This window comes from Etheostoma spectabile, chromosome 11 (genome assembly GCF_008692095.1).
Source record: "Etheostoma spectabile isolate EspeVRDwgs_2016 chromosome 11, UIUC_Espe_1.0, whole genome shotgun sequence".
In the NCBI taxonomy this organism is placed as follows: domain Eukaryota; kingdom Metazoa; phylum Chordata; class Actinopteri; order Perciformes; family Percidae; genus Etheostoma; species Etheostoma spectabile.
The window spans coordinates 19,386,414-19,408,735 of NC_045743.1; the positions used below are offsets into that span (position 1 = coordinate 19,386,414).

Consider the following 22,322-nt stretch of genomic DNA (forward strand, 5'->3'; position numbering starts at 1 on the left):
GTGTCGAGCCTTCTTAGTGGTTTAAAAAATAGCTATTTTGAGGCTAGCATAAAAGTGCCCCTAGCTCTCCCATTCAAAAGGCCATTTGACCGAAAAACGAGAATATGGTAAATCTTGTGACTCGGGTACTTTCACAAAAAGACCCTAGGTTGCATTTTGGCGAGAGATAGCCTCTAACTTACAAATAAGCAGATGCTCACACATTGCTTCCTTCCCATTGTGTGAGATAAAAACAATGTGGTTGAATAGTATCAGAAATCTCTTAGTTGAAGTCATGATGATGATGAGGAGAGCCTCTGTTTCCCTTTGCGCAGTCACAGAAATGTTAAACTAATCACATTATAATTTGCATTGGCGCATTGTATTGAAAGCCTTTCATCTTCAACCTGTGAACCTTTTCTATCACTGGTTTGAGCACCTCCTATCTTGTGAATCTTGTCGCTGTTATTGCAAGTGATGAATAATACACTGAGTGTTTTGGGACTTGCCCAATTTGGCAGATGGTGCCTTGGTGACTTTCTCCCCTACAGGCTTGTGCAACGTATGGCAAACTTGTACCCACATCATTGCTTGCCATATGCCCCTTCTGGACTGAGAAATGGCCAGGCAACATTTTGCTCCAACAGATGAGGCATGACCAGTTTGAGGATGTGTGTCCCCAACCTGCATTTCAGCTAATCATACACACTGCCCATCAGAGTGCTGCGCAGGAAACGCACTTTGTCCAATTGATTGGCTGAGAACCAGCTGAGACAGACTCTAATTGGCATTGAGGGGGATTGTTCGGTTTGGCAGTGCTCAGACTTTGCAAATGTCAGAGCACGGATTTGGCAGAATCACCGAAGCGAGCGGGATTTCAGGTTCCGACCATTGTTTTCTTATCAAAACCAAGTGGGAAACAGGTAGGGGCTCAACTTAGATATTGCCAGCAAAACATAACGATGCCATTGCAAATAGAGAGCGTAGAGATTTCCATCACTGAGCTGACATCTGAGGGAAAGTCAATAGTTGATCAAAACAGCCGCTAGACATGGGAAAGAGAGTTAATGCCGACCAAAAAGTTTGTTTGTCCAGAGTCTCCTGTTTGAAAGAGCAAGACAAAACAACAAAAAGGCAAGCTGAGATGAATGTTAAACCTGGCTTGGCAGACACAAATCGGTTGACAAACGCAATCGAGTTTTGGAGCGACAATTAAATTGCTCATTGCATCCTTGCGATACCAACACCCAGGCTCTGATTAAAAATGCATGGGTCTAACAAGCCTTTTACATAATTAAGAAGGTTTGCCCTGCAGTGCTAGTTAGGACATTGGTAAAAGCATGGTGGCAATGTTTTAGCAACTTAACATTAAATATATACAGTAAGAGCTTGCACAGAGATCTGTAGAATAAAAGATTTTGAATGATCTTTCATGTGGGTGCAAATTTTTCCATTTGGGCGTCTCCGTCAACATTTAAACCACCAATCGTGGCAGAGTTTGTGTTATGCTCTATGTACTGTGCTGTACAGGACCAGGCCTGTTGCTGCCCGAAAACAATGAGTTCCCTACTCACTCGGCCTTCAGGCTAGCCCCCATTCGGTTTCCCTATCACACAGTGTGAGCTCTTACAGCTTTTATGGTTCATGGAAATGGCATTTTCTCCCGGAGGCCTGCACATGTCTGTGTTCCAGTGGGATTCCTTTGATTTGATGGAGAAAGTGCTTGGGAAGGTGCGTGAAGCCCACATTGATCTCCCAACATGAAGTGTCATAGGAAGTGCTCTCCCTGTTTGTGAGTTTGCTGCAGGAATGAGGTCATCTCTTTATAGCTGCTTAAAGGCCAATGTCTATTGCATGAGCTGCATTTGAAATGATCTGCAGGATCGTTGCCTTTGTTTCTTTCTAGTTATCTGTACAACCTCATTTTCAGGTCCACTACTATTGAGCTGATCCACCCCTTTTCCTTGGCTGTCAGTAGCCTAAGAGGCCTGTGTGTTAAATACCTATCTCAATGCCTGATTTAACTGTTGGGGATGCCTGACAGTCAGATGGAGTCAATGGGACTTTTAAGAGAGATTTATTTATTCGCAAAAAAAATTGATGAAGATGAAGAAACATCACTTGTATCATTTCAGTGTCATCATTTAATACATAAACAACAGTGATCTCCGACAGGTATAGCCCAGTTGTGGCTGTATTATTTCCATGGGAAATAATTAAAAAACTGTTGTACTGTGTAATTATGGCCAATACAGTAATCCATTTGGAGCTCGCAATCTTGAAACATGGCTACAATGAAAAATGCATAAAGAGCATGTGAAACTGTTGGGTACAAACCAACTCTAATGTTCTCCTTCAGTGCAGCCTTTTTATAGCATGAGCAAAACAAGTTACACAATGCATGCAGAGACGTGTGCGACCTATGGCCGCCCACCCCACAAGACAATAGCAGGACATTTGAGTTCAAAAGGACATACACACATACAATACAGAGATGAGTAGACTCAATCAGTTCAATCAAGAGGGCATGGACACTCACACAATAGTGAGTAAATAAGGAAACCTACTTTTAAGTCAGCGACATTCAAACTGTGTGAGACAACACATATAATGACAAGCAGAGTTCACAAATGAAAACACATCTATGTCTGTAATATAAAAGCAGCATAAACCTTGAGCATTATTGGCAAAGTAAAGTCTCTAACAGAAACCCAATCCTACTCGGTGAGTGTAGCCTCATTTGTTCCGAGTTCAGCTGTTGCTCCCCCTCAGCCTTTGACCACCGGCCTCAGGGCACGGCTCAGATAAACACCGACGGCAGTTCTCTACTCTGGAACGGTGGATCAACCCTTGGTTGGTTTCTTCACCCACACGCACACACATACAGTACTGCTCTGACCCAGTGTTGTAATCTGACATAACTTTTATTAAATAGAATTCTACCCTTTGATTTATGAAACATTTAGCAAAGTGAGTCACTGAAGAAATGACCACCTACCGTACAGAGGTGACTAACTAGACTCTGATATGCATTTTACACAGGGATAAGCTCAGTGAAAAACAACCAAAGTCAACATCGCTCCCAAATAATCTTTTTTTAATTACCTCAGCACATGATTGTGCCACTTCTGATCCAGATTATTTCCGTATTTTACTGTTTGGAAATAATTTTGATGTACCTTTTGACAAAAAAAAACCTTGCTACAAAAAAAAGACAAAGTCTGCTTGAAACATAGAAACGAGATACCCAAGAATCATACCCCTTTACAATAATTGCACAATAATAATTTAAAAGTTTCCCAACAAATCTCCTCAAATCTCCAAACTTGGTGCAGAAGAAAATGTATTAATTTGTTTTTCAATTAATAGTTGCTGGACACATGTTGTCAAGACATGTCATAATATATATATATATATATATATATATATACACACACATATATATATACACATACATACACATATAGACATATATATATATATATATATACATACACACATATATATATACCCACTTCAGAAATTTCAAAGGCCTTTATTTTTGGATATTTGATAGTAGACAATACTTCATTCCTGAACATGTACAGACAGATACATTCATTTGACATTGTCAATTATTTTACAAACACATTTCTGAAATCAACACCATGCAGATGTAAAATGTCTAAAAGTGTTTAATTTAAATCAAAATGTGGGATTTAGAAATAGCACTTTTATTTGAGAAGAAATGGAAAATAAAAGCCCTATTTTAGGTATTTAAACAGGACTTTAATTGCTTTAATTATTGTGCTTTATATATTAGCACCTAATCAGGCACAATAAATACTTCAACACTGCAGAGAGGCTTTTGTCAATAAGCAAATTAGATCATAAAGATCATAACTCACATTAGAATGAGTACTACATATTAGAATGAGTACTACACAGTAGAATGAGTACTACACATTAGAATGGGCACACATTAGAATGTAGTCTTCTCTTGTCATTATCTTTTCATTGCTTCTATTGCTAGTAAGGTCTAAGTTTGACATGGCTATTGTTTAAACTTATACAACTTAGTGAGTACATTTTTATGCATACTTTTTCCTTTTCACAGCATGGGAACAATGTTGGGAAGGATACGATAAGAAAGCAGAGAAACGATTTCCTCACATGGAGTGTGAAGTGGTGTAGTCACAGTGGGGCAGCTGTCAACACTGTGGCATTGCCCTGGTCTTTCTCTTCTCCTCCATCTGTCTCCATGTCTCCAGCTGTTTTCTCAGCGCATCATACCTTACTGTCATCCTGATACACGCTCCGTGTTCTTGAGTCATCAGTAACGGGCTGTGTTTTGTTGTTTGCCGCTCCATGGCTACTGTACAGTGTGTACGTGCTAATTTACCCGTTGGGACTGGGCCTCAATCCAACTCAACCTGCCCAGCTCGGGATTTACAGAGGTGCTTGGCACAGTGTGCATGTTGAGCAACATAGATCTTTATACAAATGTACTGTATGTCAGCAGTACTCAGGAGACTATAGCTGCCAATGGAAATGTGATGCATCTAAACCAGTTTGCCTATTCAACATGACCTATATTTCCACGAGCTGGCTGATTCGTTGGTTGGCTTCCAAGTGTTTTGTGAATCCGTTGTTTGAGTAGGACATTTATTTACCTTCTGTTCAACGACATGGAGGATCCCTGATGACAGATTTGGAGCTTTGTGTGGATTGCTCAGAAAGGTTGTTTGCATTCACAGCTTTAGCACGGCCTGTGTGAATCTCTTTCCGTCTAAGTCACTACCAATAATAATGTCTTGTCTACACACTTCGCAATGCATCAATGCAAGTGCTTCCCACCAGCAAAAAACATTTTCCCATGTTTTAATGTTCAATCCCCGTGGAGACTTTAATACTTCTATAGTAACAGTGTTAGTATGAATTTACTACTGGAAGTACGGGTGTGTAATATAGCCAATGCAATTTAGAAAGGCTGCCACATCGGCTACCAACTGGGCTGTGGCCAAACAAAATAAAGGTTGTCACTAATAAAGGCCGGGTAAAAACATATTTAATAATCTATAGCCTACAACAGCAGCTCAAGTGGTAAATTGAGTATGATGTACACTTCTTCTGCACAAATTCAATTAGAACGTTCATACTTGCCACTCTGCAGAGTGTCTCTCTATTAACAGAAATAATATTTCATACTCTAATTAATAATTACAGACTTTTCTTTTGTGCTGTGCTCCTGATCAATATTACGCTACTGGTAAAAAACTCTTTTTTTTCACTTTAAAAGCCTACCTGTAAATGCAAAGCTGCAAGACTTTTAATGTGACAGTTCTGAAAGAAGTGTTGAGTTTCACTCACGGTGGCTTAACATCACTCGGGGGGGGGGGGGGGGGGGGGGGGAGGCAATTTTAGCCGCTGCAGTTAATCAAGCTGATGGAATTATTGGGAATGGACATTATTATGAATTGATCAAAGTCAAAGGGTAACAATAGAGGCCTGGGGAGCAAGTGCCATTATACATGAATGCCTGTGTCTTATATACAGTCAGTCTGTCCCAGATAAACCAATGTAAATGTCCACTATTTGAGAATGTATGGTAATATTAGGTTGATATCTTTATATGTCAAAACAACCAGTTCATTGTCATACAACAGTGATCAAACGTGAATTCAGAAAAAAAGAAGAAGAAAAAATGCTTGCAGACAGCTGTCGTCAGCTTCTTGTGTGCACTATTTTTTCCCGATAAACCTAAAAAGAGAGAAAAGTCTGTGGATGAAGTGATGGCTGAGAAGACATAATCAGCACGGCTTATACAGTTTTCAGTCGCGCTGCATAAGTGTTGCATGAGCGTGGTTTGCTCAGTGATCGTCGCTGTTCCCTTCACGCTAAAGGATTTCAAACAGGTTTGATATTCATTGATTTCAAAGCGGTAACACTTTGATCCGGTTGGTAATATTAACATGAGGACAGAGCTTTTTAGATTGGTGCCGCCCCAATGTGTTGAACTGGGGTTTGTGTGATAGCTCAATTTTGAATGTTAACTTTACTGGGAAGAAAGGGTTTTTTGTCCATCATACTGGATGTCCATCTATCCTAATTTCCAGTTTAAACGATTTACTTTGCAAGTATGCAGTGTCTATTTGGGCAGGTTTGCATTTCTGTGCGTGTTCTTCTCCATTTCCATTTTCCTTGAAGAGGAAATGTTTTAGTTTGGCTCTTAACATTGTGTTTGGCTGTGTGTCTTTTGGACTGCCGAACACAATGTCTCTGTCTGTTGGACAAGTGATTGAAGAACACACTGCTTATTGTATTTTAGTCCGTCTTGGACAAGAACAGCAGAAATCAATAGGTAGTCCCTGTTTTCTTGGGCAGCCCATTGAACGTCCTTAAACATGATTTACAAAAGACCAGTCTGCACCACATCTGTATCGTATCTCGTCTATATTTTTTTTTTTTACCCAAAAGGGACGATTCTGGAAGCAAGAGGCGTCCAGCAACAATCTCAAGTTGTTATTATTCCTCTGTAAAGTTTGTTCCCTGAGGTTCAGCAATGTGGTGTGTTTACATACCAAACAGGGTTCGGTATCAGACGAAGACCCAGATTGCTGTGTAAATTCTCCCCAACCCAATCTTTTGCTGCTTATCAGAAACGACAAGAAGAAGGTAAATAAATAAAAAAATACCAGACGTCTCTTCAGGGAAGCCCCGCTGACCTCATCCCAACTCCCTAATGCAATATAAACACCACAGGTCGGATGGAGGGAATGAGACTGGGAGTATTTGATTGGTGTCCCCAATCCCTGGTTACAAATCAGAATTGGACGGGTGAAGGCAGGTCGCGGTGGTGAGCTGCCGCCTCATTACCTCGCCCGGCAGAGGGACTGTTTGTTGACTGCTGTGCTGATAGGACGGTGCCGGGTGGTTTCCATTAGATGATGTGTGTGGAGAGAACTTTGAACCTTCCTGGAAGGAGAACGTAATGTTTGTTTTCCCACCTTGCAATCACACCAGAGAAAGAAATCCAATCGGATGACGATCGAACCAGCCCTAAAACCAAACCAAACACACGTCGGTTTAGTGTTGGGCTGATAAATTATGGAGAAAAATATGATTCCACTTATTTTGTTCAATCTAGAAATCACGATTATTTAATCTCATTGACTTTTGGAAAGATGTTGCATTTATTTAACTTAACCCTTGTACGGTATTAAGGTCAAATTGACCCATTTCAAATTTTTACAAGAAGAAAAATGGTACAAGTTACCTTATTTTCTGTGATAAATATGTATTCCTGACTCAATTCAGAACACTATTCTGGACATGACCACTTGTGTTTTTTCCATAGTGGATTTTTAACATGAATTATAACCTCATGACAAAACACGAATCACACCTCCAATTTTAATTGTTTTCTAGTAGAGAGTGACTGCATTACCTAAACATATATGTTATCTCAATTGTTTGAAATTGAGATAAAAAGCAATATTTGTTAATAGATTATGAAGTAAAATTTTATTTCAGAATTGTTTTTTTTAAATCCCCAAATAAGTCCCGGGTCAGTTTGACCCGAGGGATACGAGAGGGTCCCGAAAGTGAAGACAACACCAGGGTTAAGAAACAGTGAAACCACCTTGAAAATTGACATTTCCGATGCAAACTGAAGGATGAGGTCCAAAATCCAGCCAACACAGGGGGAACTTGGGAAATTACTCAATTACATTTTTTTGTGCTCGTTAAGAGCCAAAATTGAAAGGCAATCAAAATTTGATTAATTGCATAGCCCTAGTTTAGTGTTTATCAAAAGCACAAAACCTCAATTGAAACACAACCATAGTAGAAATGCTATCAGCTGTGTCAGGCTGTACTTGGGAACCGAGGGGCTTTGAGCTAAATGCTTACCACAGTGTGTCAGGGGTTTCCTGGCTCAGATTGGGCCTTTGGGAGGCCTCACTTTAAACAAAAATGAATTTTATGTTTGTTATGACCTGGCCCGTTGTGATATAAGGCGCAACATAAAATGGATGAATTTGGCAGAACCAATGCAAAAAAGGAGAAGAAGTCACACTAAAAAGAAAGGATTTTTAATTAATATAATGTCAAAGTACAAAACACAAAAAAAAGCTATATGGGTGCTGCCTATATAAACAAAGTAATTTCTAATCACAACTAAAAGAGCACAGCACCTATTAGCTTACCAAATTATAACACGTGGAGAATGGAAACAAGAAGACTTGTAGCACAAAGGCTAACAACGGTTAATCCTAAACAGTTTTTAACATGGCGGCCTGCATGGCGGCCTGCATGGCACGGCCCCGACTGATGAATCCAAGAGCCTTTTAAACTCTACTGGGCTGAATTGATTTTTCAATGTTTGTCACTTTTTTTGACTAGTCCAAATAGGACCTTTTTCTTATATTATTGTATGCACGCATTTTGGTACGCTTGGATTTTTTCCAAGTGTAACACCAAACCAAGGGGAAATCTCTCCACATTTACAAACTCATCAACTGATTCAGACCAAAGCAACACCCTAATATATGATTTAATTGCGAATAAGTCAGTGAAAGACATGACCCACAAAAACTTTCAATGTAAGATCAGATAACAAGGTTATTGAATATTAACATGCGCAATGCAGAAAGCCATTTTTAACCACTGTCACTCAGCCCTCGCCCTTCTACAAATCCATTTCAAAGGAGATCCTTCTCATCTCAGAGGGGTTTGAAGTAACGGCACCGCTACGGGCGGCCATGACAGAGACCTGACCCAAAAACAGCAGGGATGAGACCTGAGAAAGCCATTTCCCAACAGCATGCAGAGATTGGGATTTAACATTCGTAACAGAGGCTGGTAGAGCTCACTGGGCCTCATGCTTCCACCTTTTCAGGATGTGTGTAGGCCAGCTGTTATGAATGATAATGACAGAAGAGAAGGTTGTCAACACAGTCACAGTGTCAATTAAAATGGGACCTCTGTCTTTGTCCAGCAGAGTAGTCCTCTAAATCGTTGTATCCCAGACTTTTCACAGTCTCGTACCCCTAATTACCACCACCCCCACACTCATATATTAGGAGTGGGGGAAAAATTGATACTGGAAAGTATCGCGATATATATTCCATGGCAATACTGTATTGATAAACGGATGCCAATTACTGATGTTTAATTATATAAAATGCACACAAGAATTTAACTTTTTGGGTAGGTCCAATATATGGTGCAGTTGAGTTTTTTTTTTGAAAAAAGTCGATTTTGACAAAGTTTGCCTTTGGGGATAGAAGACTCTGCAATATTGCATAGTGTTTAGGGCTGCACGATACGAGGAAAATATGCTGAATTGAAACAATGCTGAATATGGCGATAATGATATTACCTGTAGTAAATAAAGTGATATCAAAGTGCACTCAGTTCTGCCTTTCTGTTGCTTTCACTATTCTTCTTAAATACAATAACATGCCTTTTGAATTTGAATTGAATATAAAAGTCAAGAATGACCGTTACTGTACATTTAAAAGTGCAATTTTCTACTCAAATTTTCTTTCAACAAGGCCAAAAGAAACCCAGACGGTAACCCTAACCCTAACGGTGCACAAACGATATATTGTGCAGCCGTTCATTTTTCAGTTTTAATTTTCAGTCAGGTCACACAGCCGTTAACAAATCCTTCACACAGTCTCCTTCCGGAACAGAGGATCTCTCAAAGCAGTAAGATGTCAATCCAAGTCTTTTGGAAATTATACTGTAATGCAACTTTACCTTATCTCAAAGCGAGAGGTTAGAGTTTGATGCTGTGACCTAATTTCTTCACCCTCCCACACACACACCACAAACACAAACCCTTTTCACCTCGTGCTAAAAGTTGTCTTTTTTACATCCCCTCAACAGATGGAGGCCAACCCGAGCTATTCATCTTCAACGAGCTGTGTGCCCTGAAGGACGAGCCGGGGCCTTGCAAGGCCATCAAGGACCGCTACTTCTTCAACGTCGACACGGGTCACTGTGAGCTCTTTGAGTACGGAGGCTGTGGGGGTAACGCCAATAATTTCCCCACCATGGACGCGTGTGAGGAAACGTGTGTCGTCTCAGGTGAGTCTGACCCGTTGGCTGACACTTAGGTCTACATGTAAAAGCTGTTTTGCCTTTGAGTTTATCTCGATCACATAAACACACAACATCAAATACATAAGATAAATGGTAAAAAAAAGAAAAGAAATTTAAACAGTGTCATCTAAAGTAGTTTATAATCAATACTGACTGAAAAAGGTGTGTGCATTTGCTTATTACACCTTTCCTTTTTACATTCTGTTTTATCTAGATTTTGTTTCCTTCAGAATCTTAATCTTGTTAAATGTATAATTAGTAGTAGTAGTAGTAGTAGTAGTAGTAGTAGTAGTCGTCGTCATTTCTGTATGTTATATACATGTTCAATACATATTTAAAGACATATTACATGCAGAAGATATTAAACAAAACTAAGTAAATAAAATAAACAAAACAAAGTACATTGCCATCTAATGACTCACCTTGATATTTGGTGAACAGATCTCCACGGTAACAGTGAACACGGACCCCAACATCATTCATACAAAGGAATACAAAAGGAATATTTTTCAAAATAACAGCACACGGGACAAGGATGTATTATAGCTTTGCATTGTTATGTTGTTGTTAGCAAATGATCCCATTTGTTTTCAAGGACTGTTGTTCCTCATTAGACTTTATTTCCACCTTGGGCATAAAATCCTATTACGAGTCATTTTGTTGGTATGTGGATAAAATGGAGCCTTGCCAGCACATTAATTCTGAAGAGTTTTCCTAGAGGCATCTGGTTAATGAAAAATATGGGCATATTTAAGAGGGACAGCAAGTATTGTATTATTTATAGGTTACAGATACTAAATTGATGATAGATTGAAGTTGAATTAATTGATTACAGCTAATAACGGAGTCTTCAATCTATTGGATTCCACACTTGTCATGTCTCAGTCAGAAAATGGATTTCTAATATTGTTAAACTGACCAACATCATTTCAAATCCCAAACTCCTAAAGTGACAAAACGCCCCATAACACATGCTGGATGTAGGCGGCCTTGAGGAAATTAATGGTCGTCAAATTATTGAGGATAATTTGGTCGTCCGGCCAAAGAGAATGACCTTGTGGTAAATTAAAATTGATGTTGGTTTACAACACTGGGTCAGAGCAGTACTGTATGTGTGTGCGTGGGTGAAGAAACCAACCAAGGGTTGATCCACCGTTCCAGAGTAGAGAACTGCTGTCGGTGTTTATCAGAGCCGTGCCCTGAGGCCGTCGGTCAAAGGCTGAGGGGGAGCAACAGCTGAACTCGGAACAAATGAGGCTACACTAACCGAGTAGGATTGTGTGTTTCTTTTTCCGTTTGTATTTTTCTTTGAATGTGTGTAGGTGTCAAATATATCATTCTACTTTGAAAGAATACAGAGGGAGCTCCAAATGGATTACTCTATCAGCCACAAGAACACAAAACATGGGTTTGTTTTTTCATGGAAGGTATGAAAAAGTCTGGCTTTTGTTAAAGTTTGGAACATTTCTATAATGATGCCAACCACTGCAACTTTGTGTCCATCAACAGCCATTTGCCCAGTAGTATTTTACAATCGTTTACTCGCTCGCTGTAGATTAGCTATTTGCTAAGCCTCGCCTAGCTTAGTTACTGTCGTAGTGTGGCACGTATGCAGTTTGCAGCAGGTATCGAAGCAAATGGAACAAAGTGGCCAAAGAGTGGAATTTCAACTCCTGGCCCATCAAGTGAAACCCACTGGCCCAAAAAGACCTTCGCTTATAGACTTACATGTACAAAAACAGGTCTGTAAATCAGTGAATACATGTTTTTTTGCATCATAGCCTCCACAAAATGACTTGTTTCACGATCAGGATTTGATTTATTCTGTCTGGTGCCTTTGGAAAGTCTGTGAGAGCTGCACAATTAAACCGGAATTAGGCGGCTCGGCCAGGGTTAAGCCATTACACACATAAGAACTACTTTTACAATTTGGATTTTGGATATTTGCGCCAGCTCAGTGTTGGAGGGACAGTTTCAGTTCACTGGGGATGCTGCTGAAAAGAGAGAGTAAGTGAAGGAAGATGAAGTGTGAGAGGACAAGAGAGAGAGCAATCGGAGCAGAGGAGAGTTGACGTTTAACGTTGAGCATATCAAGTGATTGTACAGTAGCTAGAGTCTACAGTTTGAGCACTAATAAATGCTGCAGCTCCTGAAAACCACGAGAGGTATCCAGTCTTGTTTCCCCGGGTGCTGGGTGGAGTGGCTGGGGTTAGCTCTGGAGACTCCAGCCCTGTCTCCCTTGGAGCAGGAAACGCTAACACTAGCTACTGTAATCTATTTAAAGATTTTCCTTTTAGCAAAATACTCTATATGTAATTCCCTCTGTAAAACAGTGTAACATATGTCTAGGGTTAGAATGGAAGGATGGCTACCTGGGAAGCAACATAGATGGAGAAGCTGGACACAGATGGAGGAGCTGATAAAGATGTTGAGCTGCACATCAGCAAAGCCAGACATGCCTTTAGAACCTGTATGGCTCTCTTCCAAGCTCACAAGAAACATTAAAATCTGAATCTTAAATACAAATGTAAAATCTGGCCTTCTATATGGCTGTGAAATCTGGGAAACCACCTAATCAATCATCACTAAATTACAATTGTTCATTAACAACTCTCTCAGATACATACTTAGGATTTGGTGGCCCAACAAGATATCAAATGTAGACCTGCGGAGACATATGAACCAGGAGTAAATCCACATTGAAATCAAATCCAGAGTGATGATGGATTGGTCATAAAAAAAGAAATAGCAAGACAAGCTCTGGACTATAATCCCCAAGGCAAGAGGAAGCTAGGGAGACCTAAATCCAACAGGAGGCAGTCTACGCTGGATGAACTGACCAAGACGGGGACCTCCTGGAAAGAATTAAAGACCTCTTTTGGTCTTCTGCAACGCAGAATGAACTCATTGATTTTAAAGGGCGAGGCTACCATACGAGTATGGAATAGCATACGATGTGTAATGCAACGCAAAGTGTAAGCAGCTCCTCCCTCACTCCTCCCTCTCGTCTAAAATTGGCACATCTGCAACCAGCATGGTTCTGCCCCCAACTGCAAACTCGATGACTCATAGGAGATCTCCACAAACCAGGGGGTGACGTCACACATTGGCACCTGTTCTACATCCGTTGCAATGGTTGATGATAGAATTAATGGTGTGGAGTGATGGAAAAAAGGCAATTACCTGCCTCTGATTCCTGACATGAGGAGTAGGGATAGGTATTAAGAACTGGTTCTAAACTGGTACCTGGTCCAGACTGGTCAGTGCCGCAATATCAATAAGTTCTTGGACAAGCGGTGCTTCTAGAGAACTGTCCCCGGTTTTTCTGTAACGCCGCCGGTTGCCCATGTACATAATGTAAGTGTACTATGGAAGAATCACAGCACTGGTGTACCTGATTACTTTGATGACCTATGATTGGAAAATCGTTGTTCTGGGTATGGAATTAAAGTTTTGATTTCTTTGAACAAAAAAACATTTTAATTCCCACAATGTAAAAGCACTGTAGGAACCAATGTTTTGACATCTAAAACCTAAGGTGACAGGAATCTGCAGTGTCCCCATCAACATGCAAGCACCTTACTCAAACAGGTGGTAATCCCTTTATAACTGCCAATATAATATTTTATTATGCAGTTAGATTAGATAGAAGTTTATTAGAAAATAATCGTTAGCCATAAACAAAGCAAGCACATTGAGGGTTGCATATGTTCCACATTTGTAGTTTGTGCATGTATGTCAGTGTCTGAGTTTGTGCTGCCCATATGTAGGAAAGGGTTTTGTAGTTCAGTTAGAGTGAAAACAGACAAAAGTAACTAAAAGTTGTTATCCCCCTCTAAATACTGGACGGCTGAGGGGAGGAGCTATGGCGGCGTTCCCAGGTGTGCATCGTCTTACACCCCACTAAGACATCGGGGGTGATCTGCCTGCTAGACATAGATTCGGTTGCGTCACTCAATTACAATTAAGGTGGTGATGGGTGTGTAGTGTCTTCAATTACATCAAACATTTTCATAAAACGCTGATGAGATTTATTTAGACAACTGCCTTTTCTGTAGCAGCTATTAAGCAGCAATTAATTGAGTAAAAGATCATTTGATTGTAAAGGAGGCATATACATATATACGAACATACAAATACAAGACATGTTGCTTTTTTGTTAAATACAAAACAAAACCCAACCATCATCATTGCTATGGTGCTACTCTTCACCTTCATGCAGAACACAACTGAATGCAATTAAGTTCAAGCATGTTTTGTGGCCGCTGGCAAGTTTTCTCCTTGTGTGCATAGCTCAGGTTAATGGATACATACACAAAAAATAAGTCCTGGACTACCCATCACATTACCATTGAATGTTTTATATCTGCAAATGTAAGCCCTGAGAATGACTGACAGTCGAGGGTACACATGTTGTTTGTGTCCTTTGCTGCATTGCACAAACTGTTGGTAAGAGCGTGGTGAATTGCAGTCTTCACAATGGGGGATTCACTGTGTCACTCACCGTGCGGCACTTAGCTTTTGTGAGATGTTGGTAATATATCATAGCACTGCTTCTCTTGAAAAGCAATCCAATCACCAACAATTAAATCTTTCACACTTGGGAGTTGAATCTATTAACAGTAAGTAAGTAAGTTGTTCTGTGCTGGTTTGGTTCAAAGGCACTTCAGGTTGAATGGAACGATGCTGTTGTATGCGTGTGATGACACAGAAAAACCTAGAGAAAAGCAGAAGAACCACTTTCTTTTTTAGATTGCTGCTGTGACAGAAAAGTAATGCACTGTAATTAATAATTGTTCCATGTATGTAAATACAGTGTGCACCACATGGATTGCTACTGTATAAAACTGCTCTAATCCATGTGTCTCAGGGAGAACACAAGACTTTCACTCAGGAAACTGGTGTTCATGACCCGGGAGTAATACTTAAGGGGACCGGTGTTTTAACCCAAAACACAATATTTTTTCTAATCTTAACTAGCCGTTTTGGCAGCTAAACTTAACTGTCGTCACCACATGACGGCCTCTGAAAGGACCGTCACCTCGCGGTGCCCTCTACCCGTCCAAAAGTCACCTTTTATTGGCCAAACTCAATTGCAATGGCCTCTGAAACAACCGGCCCCTCACGGTGACAGGTACGCAGCTGACAATAACCTTGTCTCAGCTAAATTACACTGTAAATACCGCTAAAGTTGACCTGGTGGTCACATGACCCCCCCCAGCAGTTGCCTAATTTCAATATCATATGAATTGGTGTGCATACGTTTTCATACAATATCATTATATCTGTCATATAGCAAGAAAACAACACACCTTTAATACCTAAGCTTGTCTGTTCAATGTGAAATATGCCCTTGCATGAAAGCAATGACACATCGATCAAAGTATTTCGATGGCGTGTTATTCTGTGGTGTGACTAAGTGCTTTCTCCCACTGGCAAGCAATAACCTTCACCTTCGTATTGCATGCCACGGGATGCATAATGCCGTCAGACAAGAGGATCAGGCATGAATTTGCATCCTGCGGGCTTCGCCATGTGCAGTAGCTGCCTCCATTTTATGTCCCGTCTCCACACGAACAACTCTGCACTGTAAAGACAACCTGACAGAAAGGTGACATCAGATAAAATGGCCTGGACAGAAATACAGAGGTGACTGTCGGATGTTTAAGCTGGCCTGAGTACAGTTTTACTCAAGATTAAGAAGCCTGCTGGTTTTTGATCATAAAGAATATGACACTGCATTAAACAGATCTATAAAACCGTTTTAAAAGCATTTGTTCCATGGTATATAAAGGGCACTTTCACAACAGTTTTTATTAGTTCTTGGTTGAACAAAAAAAAAAGCAGGTAAGGTTTGCAGCATGGCATCACACCCAGCAGTGTTTGGCTTTATCTAAATTGAACACACTTCCACGTGTGTGTGTGTGTGTGTGTATCTATTTTTACTGTGCTCGGTGGTGACTTTAGCTCAGTGGCCAAAGTCAACAGTAGAGCGGAAAGAAATAAACAGTCTACATTTCTTACTACGGCTTAATTCTTGGCAGGTTGTACTGTAGTGAGTTCATACTGAAGAAGTGTATTTACGAGTCTGTCCTTGTTTTGTTACTGTATCCGAAGTCTCTTTTATATAGACCTTAGTGGCCCCTAATAATGTATCTGAAGTCTCTTATGTGGACCTTGGTGGTCCCCTAATACTGTATCTGAAGTATCTTTTATATAGACCTTAGTGGTCCCCTAATACTGTATCTGAAGTCTCTTTTATATAGACCTTAGTGGTCCCTAATACTGTATCTGAAGTCTCTTTTATATAGACCTTAGTGGTACCCTAATACTGTATCTGAAGTATCTTTTATATAGACCTTAGTGGTCCCCTAATACTGTATCTGAAGTCTCTTTTATATAACCCTTAGTGGTCGGCCCATCTGAGCTTTTATTTTCTCAAAGGCAGAGCAGGATACCCAGGGCTTGGTTTACACCTATCACCATTTCTAGCCACTGGGGGGCCATAGGCAGGCTGGGGGAACTCACATTAATGTTAAAAAACCTCAAAGTAAAATTTTCATGCCATGGGACCTTTAAATGACAATGTTTCTCCAAAGTCCCATATTGTCATTGCCTGTTGGCGTAAAGTGCCATAGTTTATTGGATACTTACTGCAAATACAGTATACCACTAAGATTAGCATGCTAATACACACACTCAGTAATCAGTTCATGGACACAGCTGTATTTTTTAAACAACGGACATGACTGAGTTGGCTGTAAACAAATGAAGCCATTAGTGAGAATATTAGTTAGCCTTGAGCTCCACTGCAGTCAAAACTGATCTTCTGATCTTCTTGGATTATTGCGTCTAATGGCTTTGACAATTCATTTAAGATAAAACTAATTTACAACTGTCTTTTCATTTCCACTGATTGATGATGTTGAATGTTTCTTTATACACAGTAAATGCATGCATTGGGTTCTTGCCTCTGTGGTTGTCTAAAAAGAAGAAGGACTTTCTCTAAAAAGGATTTCATTTAACACCCTCCGACATTTGAAAATGTCATCACACTGGTAACTTGCAGAAAGCAGATATCCAGGTCCAGTGGATTTTTGCGTCCTGCAATCTCACCCATCCGGCAGAAGGGCTGTTATCATCCAATCAGGGACATTCTAACTCCACAAACAGCACACATTACAAGAAGTGCTAGTTGACACACTCTTATTTAAATGATTGGTTCCAATATTTCTCACGTCATTACACAGCTACGGACAGCTTAACAAGACTGTTCTTGTAAAGGTCACAAACCAATGTGAGGAACATTCCGTCTGGGAAACTTGTTTTCTTCTATATCTGCAAAAAGGCTTTTGCTCTCCAGCCCTGCTGCTTTACTGAAACCCCAACAAGCCGTAAACACAGTGTCCTAAAGTCTCTCTTTGGTCTGCTGTCCTTTTTACAGTTCTGCTTGAAGAGGTCAGAGACACAAACCCTGTGTTTCTCTTTGACAGTTGCACTTTTTTTGTGTCCTTAGCTCAGGGCTGTGAGCACATTCATTGTTCGAAAAAAAACTAAAAAGTAAGCAAAGGGAAAGGGAAAGGGCAGCACAAATGATGTTGCTTTAGGTGGCAGAGCTTTGCAGATTGTGGCTGGATTGGGAAAATGTGAGTCTACTTCATCACTTACACTTTAACTTAGGTTTATTTAAAATTACATAATTGAGACAGTCTCTGTACAAGAGAGTAATAAAACAATAGAAAAGAAAACACATTACATGTAAAAGTACACACACATGCTAACATGTTACAATGTTACTATGAAAACAAAGGTTAAGGTTAGTAATTTAACAGTATAACTAATGGGACTGCCCATTTCTCCAACGCTCCATTGTTCCGACCTCTAAATAACCAAAAAAATTCCCTTTAGTCCTACATCCAATTATTCCGACGTCCCTTTATTTCCAAAAAGTTAAAATAAACCCCTCTGCTGCAACATCCTATTGTTCCGACCATATAGGCTTTTTATGTAAGTTAGGATAGCCGATTGGTCAGGGGATTGGACCTGTACAAATGGGGTTACGTTATGGGGATTTGGGACACTAAACTATTAGTTTAGCAGATTAGTCTAAATAACGATTTAAATGTGTTAATAAGCTAGAGAAAAGTAATTTTGCTTGTTATTGTTGATTCAGATTTTACATTATGGGAGGTGATCCACAAAAGCCTAGCTATATGGTCGGAACAATGGGATTTCTGAGCAGAGGGTTTATTTTTTTCAAAACAAAGGGGCGTCGGACTAGTGGGCTGTAGGAGCAAAGGGACTTTTTTGGGTTACTGAAAGGTCGGAACAATGGAGTGTTGGAGAAATGACATGGCACCAACAGGATCGGGGTAGCTAGCTTACCAACCCTGTTCTCACTCCCAACTTGTAACATAGAGCAGCAGCTCCACCGCGGCGCTGTAAGATGACGTAGTAACAAGAGAGACAGCGTTAGCGAGTAGTATGAAAGACGGACTTTTACTCAAGAGACAGGGGCTTGTGTTCCGTTCTTGTCATCATTATTCAGCCTTGAATTTTAAAGTATCAACAGAGCTTGCCTCGTGGATGTTCGTTGGGAGATTATTCCAGAGAAGGGGAGCTCGGATGGGCAAAGGCTCAACTAGAAATCGTTAACTAACTGGCACCAAGGGAACGTAAAAGGTGTGATGGAGGAAATGTGGAAATAAAGCTGGGAAGATATGAACCCATTTACAGCCTTTTAATAAGGAGGATTTTTAAATCAGCTCTTGTGTGAACCGGTAGCCAATGCAGACTCATAAATACCAATGCGATATGATCAAACTTCTTAGATCTTGTGAGGACTCTGGGTAGCTGTGTTCTGGACCAACTGGAGATCTTTTATTGATGCTTTAGGTAAGCCAGAGAAAACCCAGACAGGCAGACAGACTTACAGACAGATAGACAGAGAGACAGAAACATAGATAGATCTTTAGTTTTATTGCATACATTTACTGCCAGGCATTCGACCTGTTCCCAACAGGCAATGCACCAGTATTCTACACAACACAGATCTTTTACTCTTTGTCACATTTGTGCCTTTATCCCACCAGATGTACAGTATGTATATACACCGTATCCCTATATTTTTTGTAATTTGCAAACAGCATCATAAAGCATTTAGAAATGTAATAGTTCTTTTTATGGAGATATGGATAGGCTGATATTGCTGCTGAGATCAGTGTCATTCTATGCCAGGGGTCTTTTTTAGGCCAAGCACCCCTTAGCTAAAAGAGAGATGGATAAGGGACCCTGAATTACATACTGTACATTGTAAAAAATTAAGTTACATATAAAACTGGGCCTACAACAATGTGTAGGGCGGCCTAAAAGGCTTTATACATGCCATACAATACTTAGCTATTAAAATAATTATTATTGATGTATACATCATATTTGAAGGTTAAACATACATTACACAGTGAATCCTTAAGCTTAGTATGTGTGGATTGCTATCTTACTTACAGGACATTAAGACAAGGTAATTGTAGGTCACACAGAAAAGGTTTTTGTATCGACTGCTTCGACAGTCAACACCCCTAAGGGTCCCCGACGCCCTATTGAAGATCTCTGTTCTATGGCATTGCATTATGTCTGTCTCTACCCAGTGGAAGCTGCTATTGTTGGAATAGACATTAAAATGTCTATTCCATTAGTGATCAGGCTTTTTTGTTTTCCCACCAGAGGCCTGGCCAAAATGGTGTCGGCACTTTTAGTGGTAGAAACAATAAAAAACCTTTCAAAATATGTGTTGATATATTGAAGAAAACTGAAGGAAGAAAATAGGCAAGGGGAAGACATTGAGCCAGTGAGAGTTAAGGGAGGAATGGGGTAAGACAAAGTATAGTCTAGACATTTCGGTGTGCAATATACACATTGTACGACCGTGAAAACATGCATTGTTTCGTACACGAACCAGGCTCCCCCCCTCACAATTATCTGAGCTTCTTAAATGTTGAAAACCGTTTGGCTGAAATATTGACAACCAGCCAAAACTCTCTGCAACGATGGACCATGTGATTCACACCCAGCGCATAAAAGAAAGACAAGCTGACCGATAATAAAACAAAAATCACCTCTTACCCCTTCCCAGTTTTTGTTTCTGAATTATTCATTACCTCCTCGCTCTAGAGAAAGTGCTACAGTACCCTTTGACACATCACATTGCCCATGCTTTTAAGTCAAAGTCACCTCCTAAAATGTGTTTAGAGGTCACAAGGATGGCCTTCTAATCATGGTCACCCTTCAGTAGAGGGGTTCAAATACCAGATAACAGATAAACCAGATAGTGAGTGTGTAGCTGGTGTAAGGCGTCCTCTGGCAGCTGTTGGGGCACGTTGTCTCAGCAGAGTTCTAATTTAGCCTCTAACACGGCTAATACGTTTTGTCAGCTTGTTAATCAGTTAATTACAATCAACTAATTGTTTGTCTTCATTTTTTTGTAAACCCATGATGCATATCTTATGGAAGCTGGTAGATAAAACAGTTACAGCGTAATGCTAGAGTTTGACAATTTGACAATTTTTTGTAAATTTGCTTCCCTGTGGAGTACCACGTCGTCACAACACTGCAGGGGAGGGTCGGGTGTGGTGTAGACTTGCTTTGCAAAATGATTTTTTTTTTTAATTGATTCAATTGTTTTCGTGATAGTTATGAGCGCAATTCAAAGTTCCATTAATTGCACCGCCCTAAGTTTAGATGAGTAGTTCTTCAGAAAGTTGAAAGCAGCAATACGGCCAAGAATTTGGCCCGTTCCCAACCGGCACATTTTCAACAGGTTCTGCACAAGTTACTGTAAGCACAGTCTAGCATTGCCAGGCCTCCTCCAAAGTGCTACGGAGGAGGGTCTGGTTCATTGGCATTTCTTCAAACTACAGTATTACAATGCCTACACTGCTATGCCCTGCAGTGCCCTGCTACCCCATGAACTAGCACACCTACTATTTCTATTAATAGTTGCCTTTTCTTTATTGTGACTATAATTGCCACTGTTAATCATAACCCCAACCGGCACCGACACCACCCGAGGTTTCTCCCTGTCACACTAAATGCTTGCTTGTGGGGGAATTACTGGAATTGTTGGGTCTCTGTAAATTATAGTGTTTGGTCTAGATCTACTCTATCTGTAAAACGTATTGAGATATATCTTGTTATGATTTGAAACCATGAATACAATCAAATCGAATTGAATTTTATTGAAAAGGAACCAATCAAAATCGTCTTTTGTGGAGCCACAGTGCTGCTGTAAAATAGCCTCAGTAAAAGTTGTTTTAGTCATGCAACAGAAAAGTCAGATTGGACAGATAGATCTCTGCAGGGTAAATCCAGACAGCTAGCTAGACTGAGACTCATGTAACCATAGTCCTCGTGGACAGATAGTCTAGCTAGCTGTCTGGATTTACCCTGCAGAGATCTGAGGACCAGGTAACCATAGTCCCATTGGACAGATATCTACTAGCTGTCGGATTTACCCTGCAAGATCTGAGGACCAGGTAACCATAGTCCTCAGATTGGACAGATAGTCTAGCTAGCTGTCTGGTTTACCCTGCAGAGATCTGAGGACCGGTCCATAGTCCTCAGATTGGACAGATTCTAGCATCTGTCTGGATTACCCTGCAGAGATCTGAGGACCAGGTACCATAGTCCTCAGATTGGACAGATGTCTGCTAGCTGTCTGGATTTACCCTGCAGAGATCTGAGGACCAGGTAACCAAGTCCTCAGATTGGACAGATAGTCTAGCTACTGTCTGGATTTACCCTGCAGAGATCTGAGGACCAGGTACCATAGTCCTCAATTGGACAGATGGTCTAGCTAGCTGTCTGGATTTACCCTGCAGAATCTGAGAACCAGGTAATCATAGTCCTCGATTGGACAGATGTCTAGCTAGCTGTTTGATTTACCCTGCAGAGATCTGAGGACCGGGTAATCATAGTCCTCAGAATTGGACAGATAGTCTAGCTAGCTGTCTGGATTTACCCTGCAGAGATCTGAGGACCAGGTACTCATAGTCCTCAGAAATCCACGGGAGGTTAGAACGCCAACACAAAGAAAGCGGATGGTAACGGGCAACAGGCTAAAATGAGCGACATCCGGCAGAATTTCCGGCGACACCGGAGCAAATGGAATGTCGTAGATATAGACTAGGTGTGTAACAGGCTACCATTACTGTACACTTTCCATTGTGGGATTAGATTAGATTAGATAATACTTTATT

The 22,322-nt window shown here is 40.5% G+C and overlaps 1 protein-coding gene across 1 annotated transcript in view; it reads left to right on the forward strand.

Moving 5' to 3' along the window:
* Window positions 1–22,322, forward strand: part of tfpia (tissue factor pathway inhibitor a) — a gene marked incomplete at its 5' end in the record, with an annotated part of 55,942 nt that overhangs the window by 20,216 nt on the left and 13,404 nt on the right. The window contains 1 exon segment of the mRNA XM_032529986.1: window positions 9,853–10,053. Coding sequence (XP_032385877.1) covers window positions 9,853–10,053 — 201 coding nt within the window.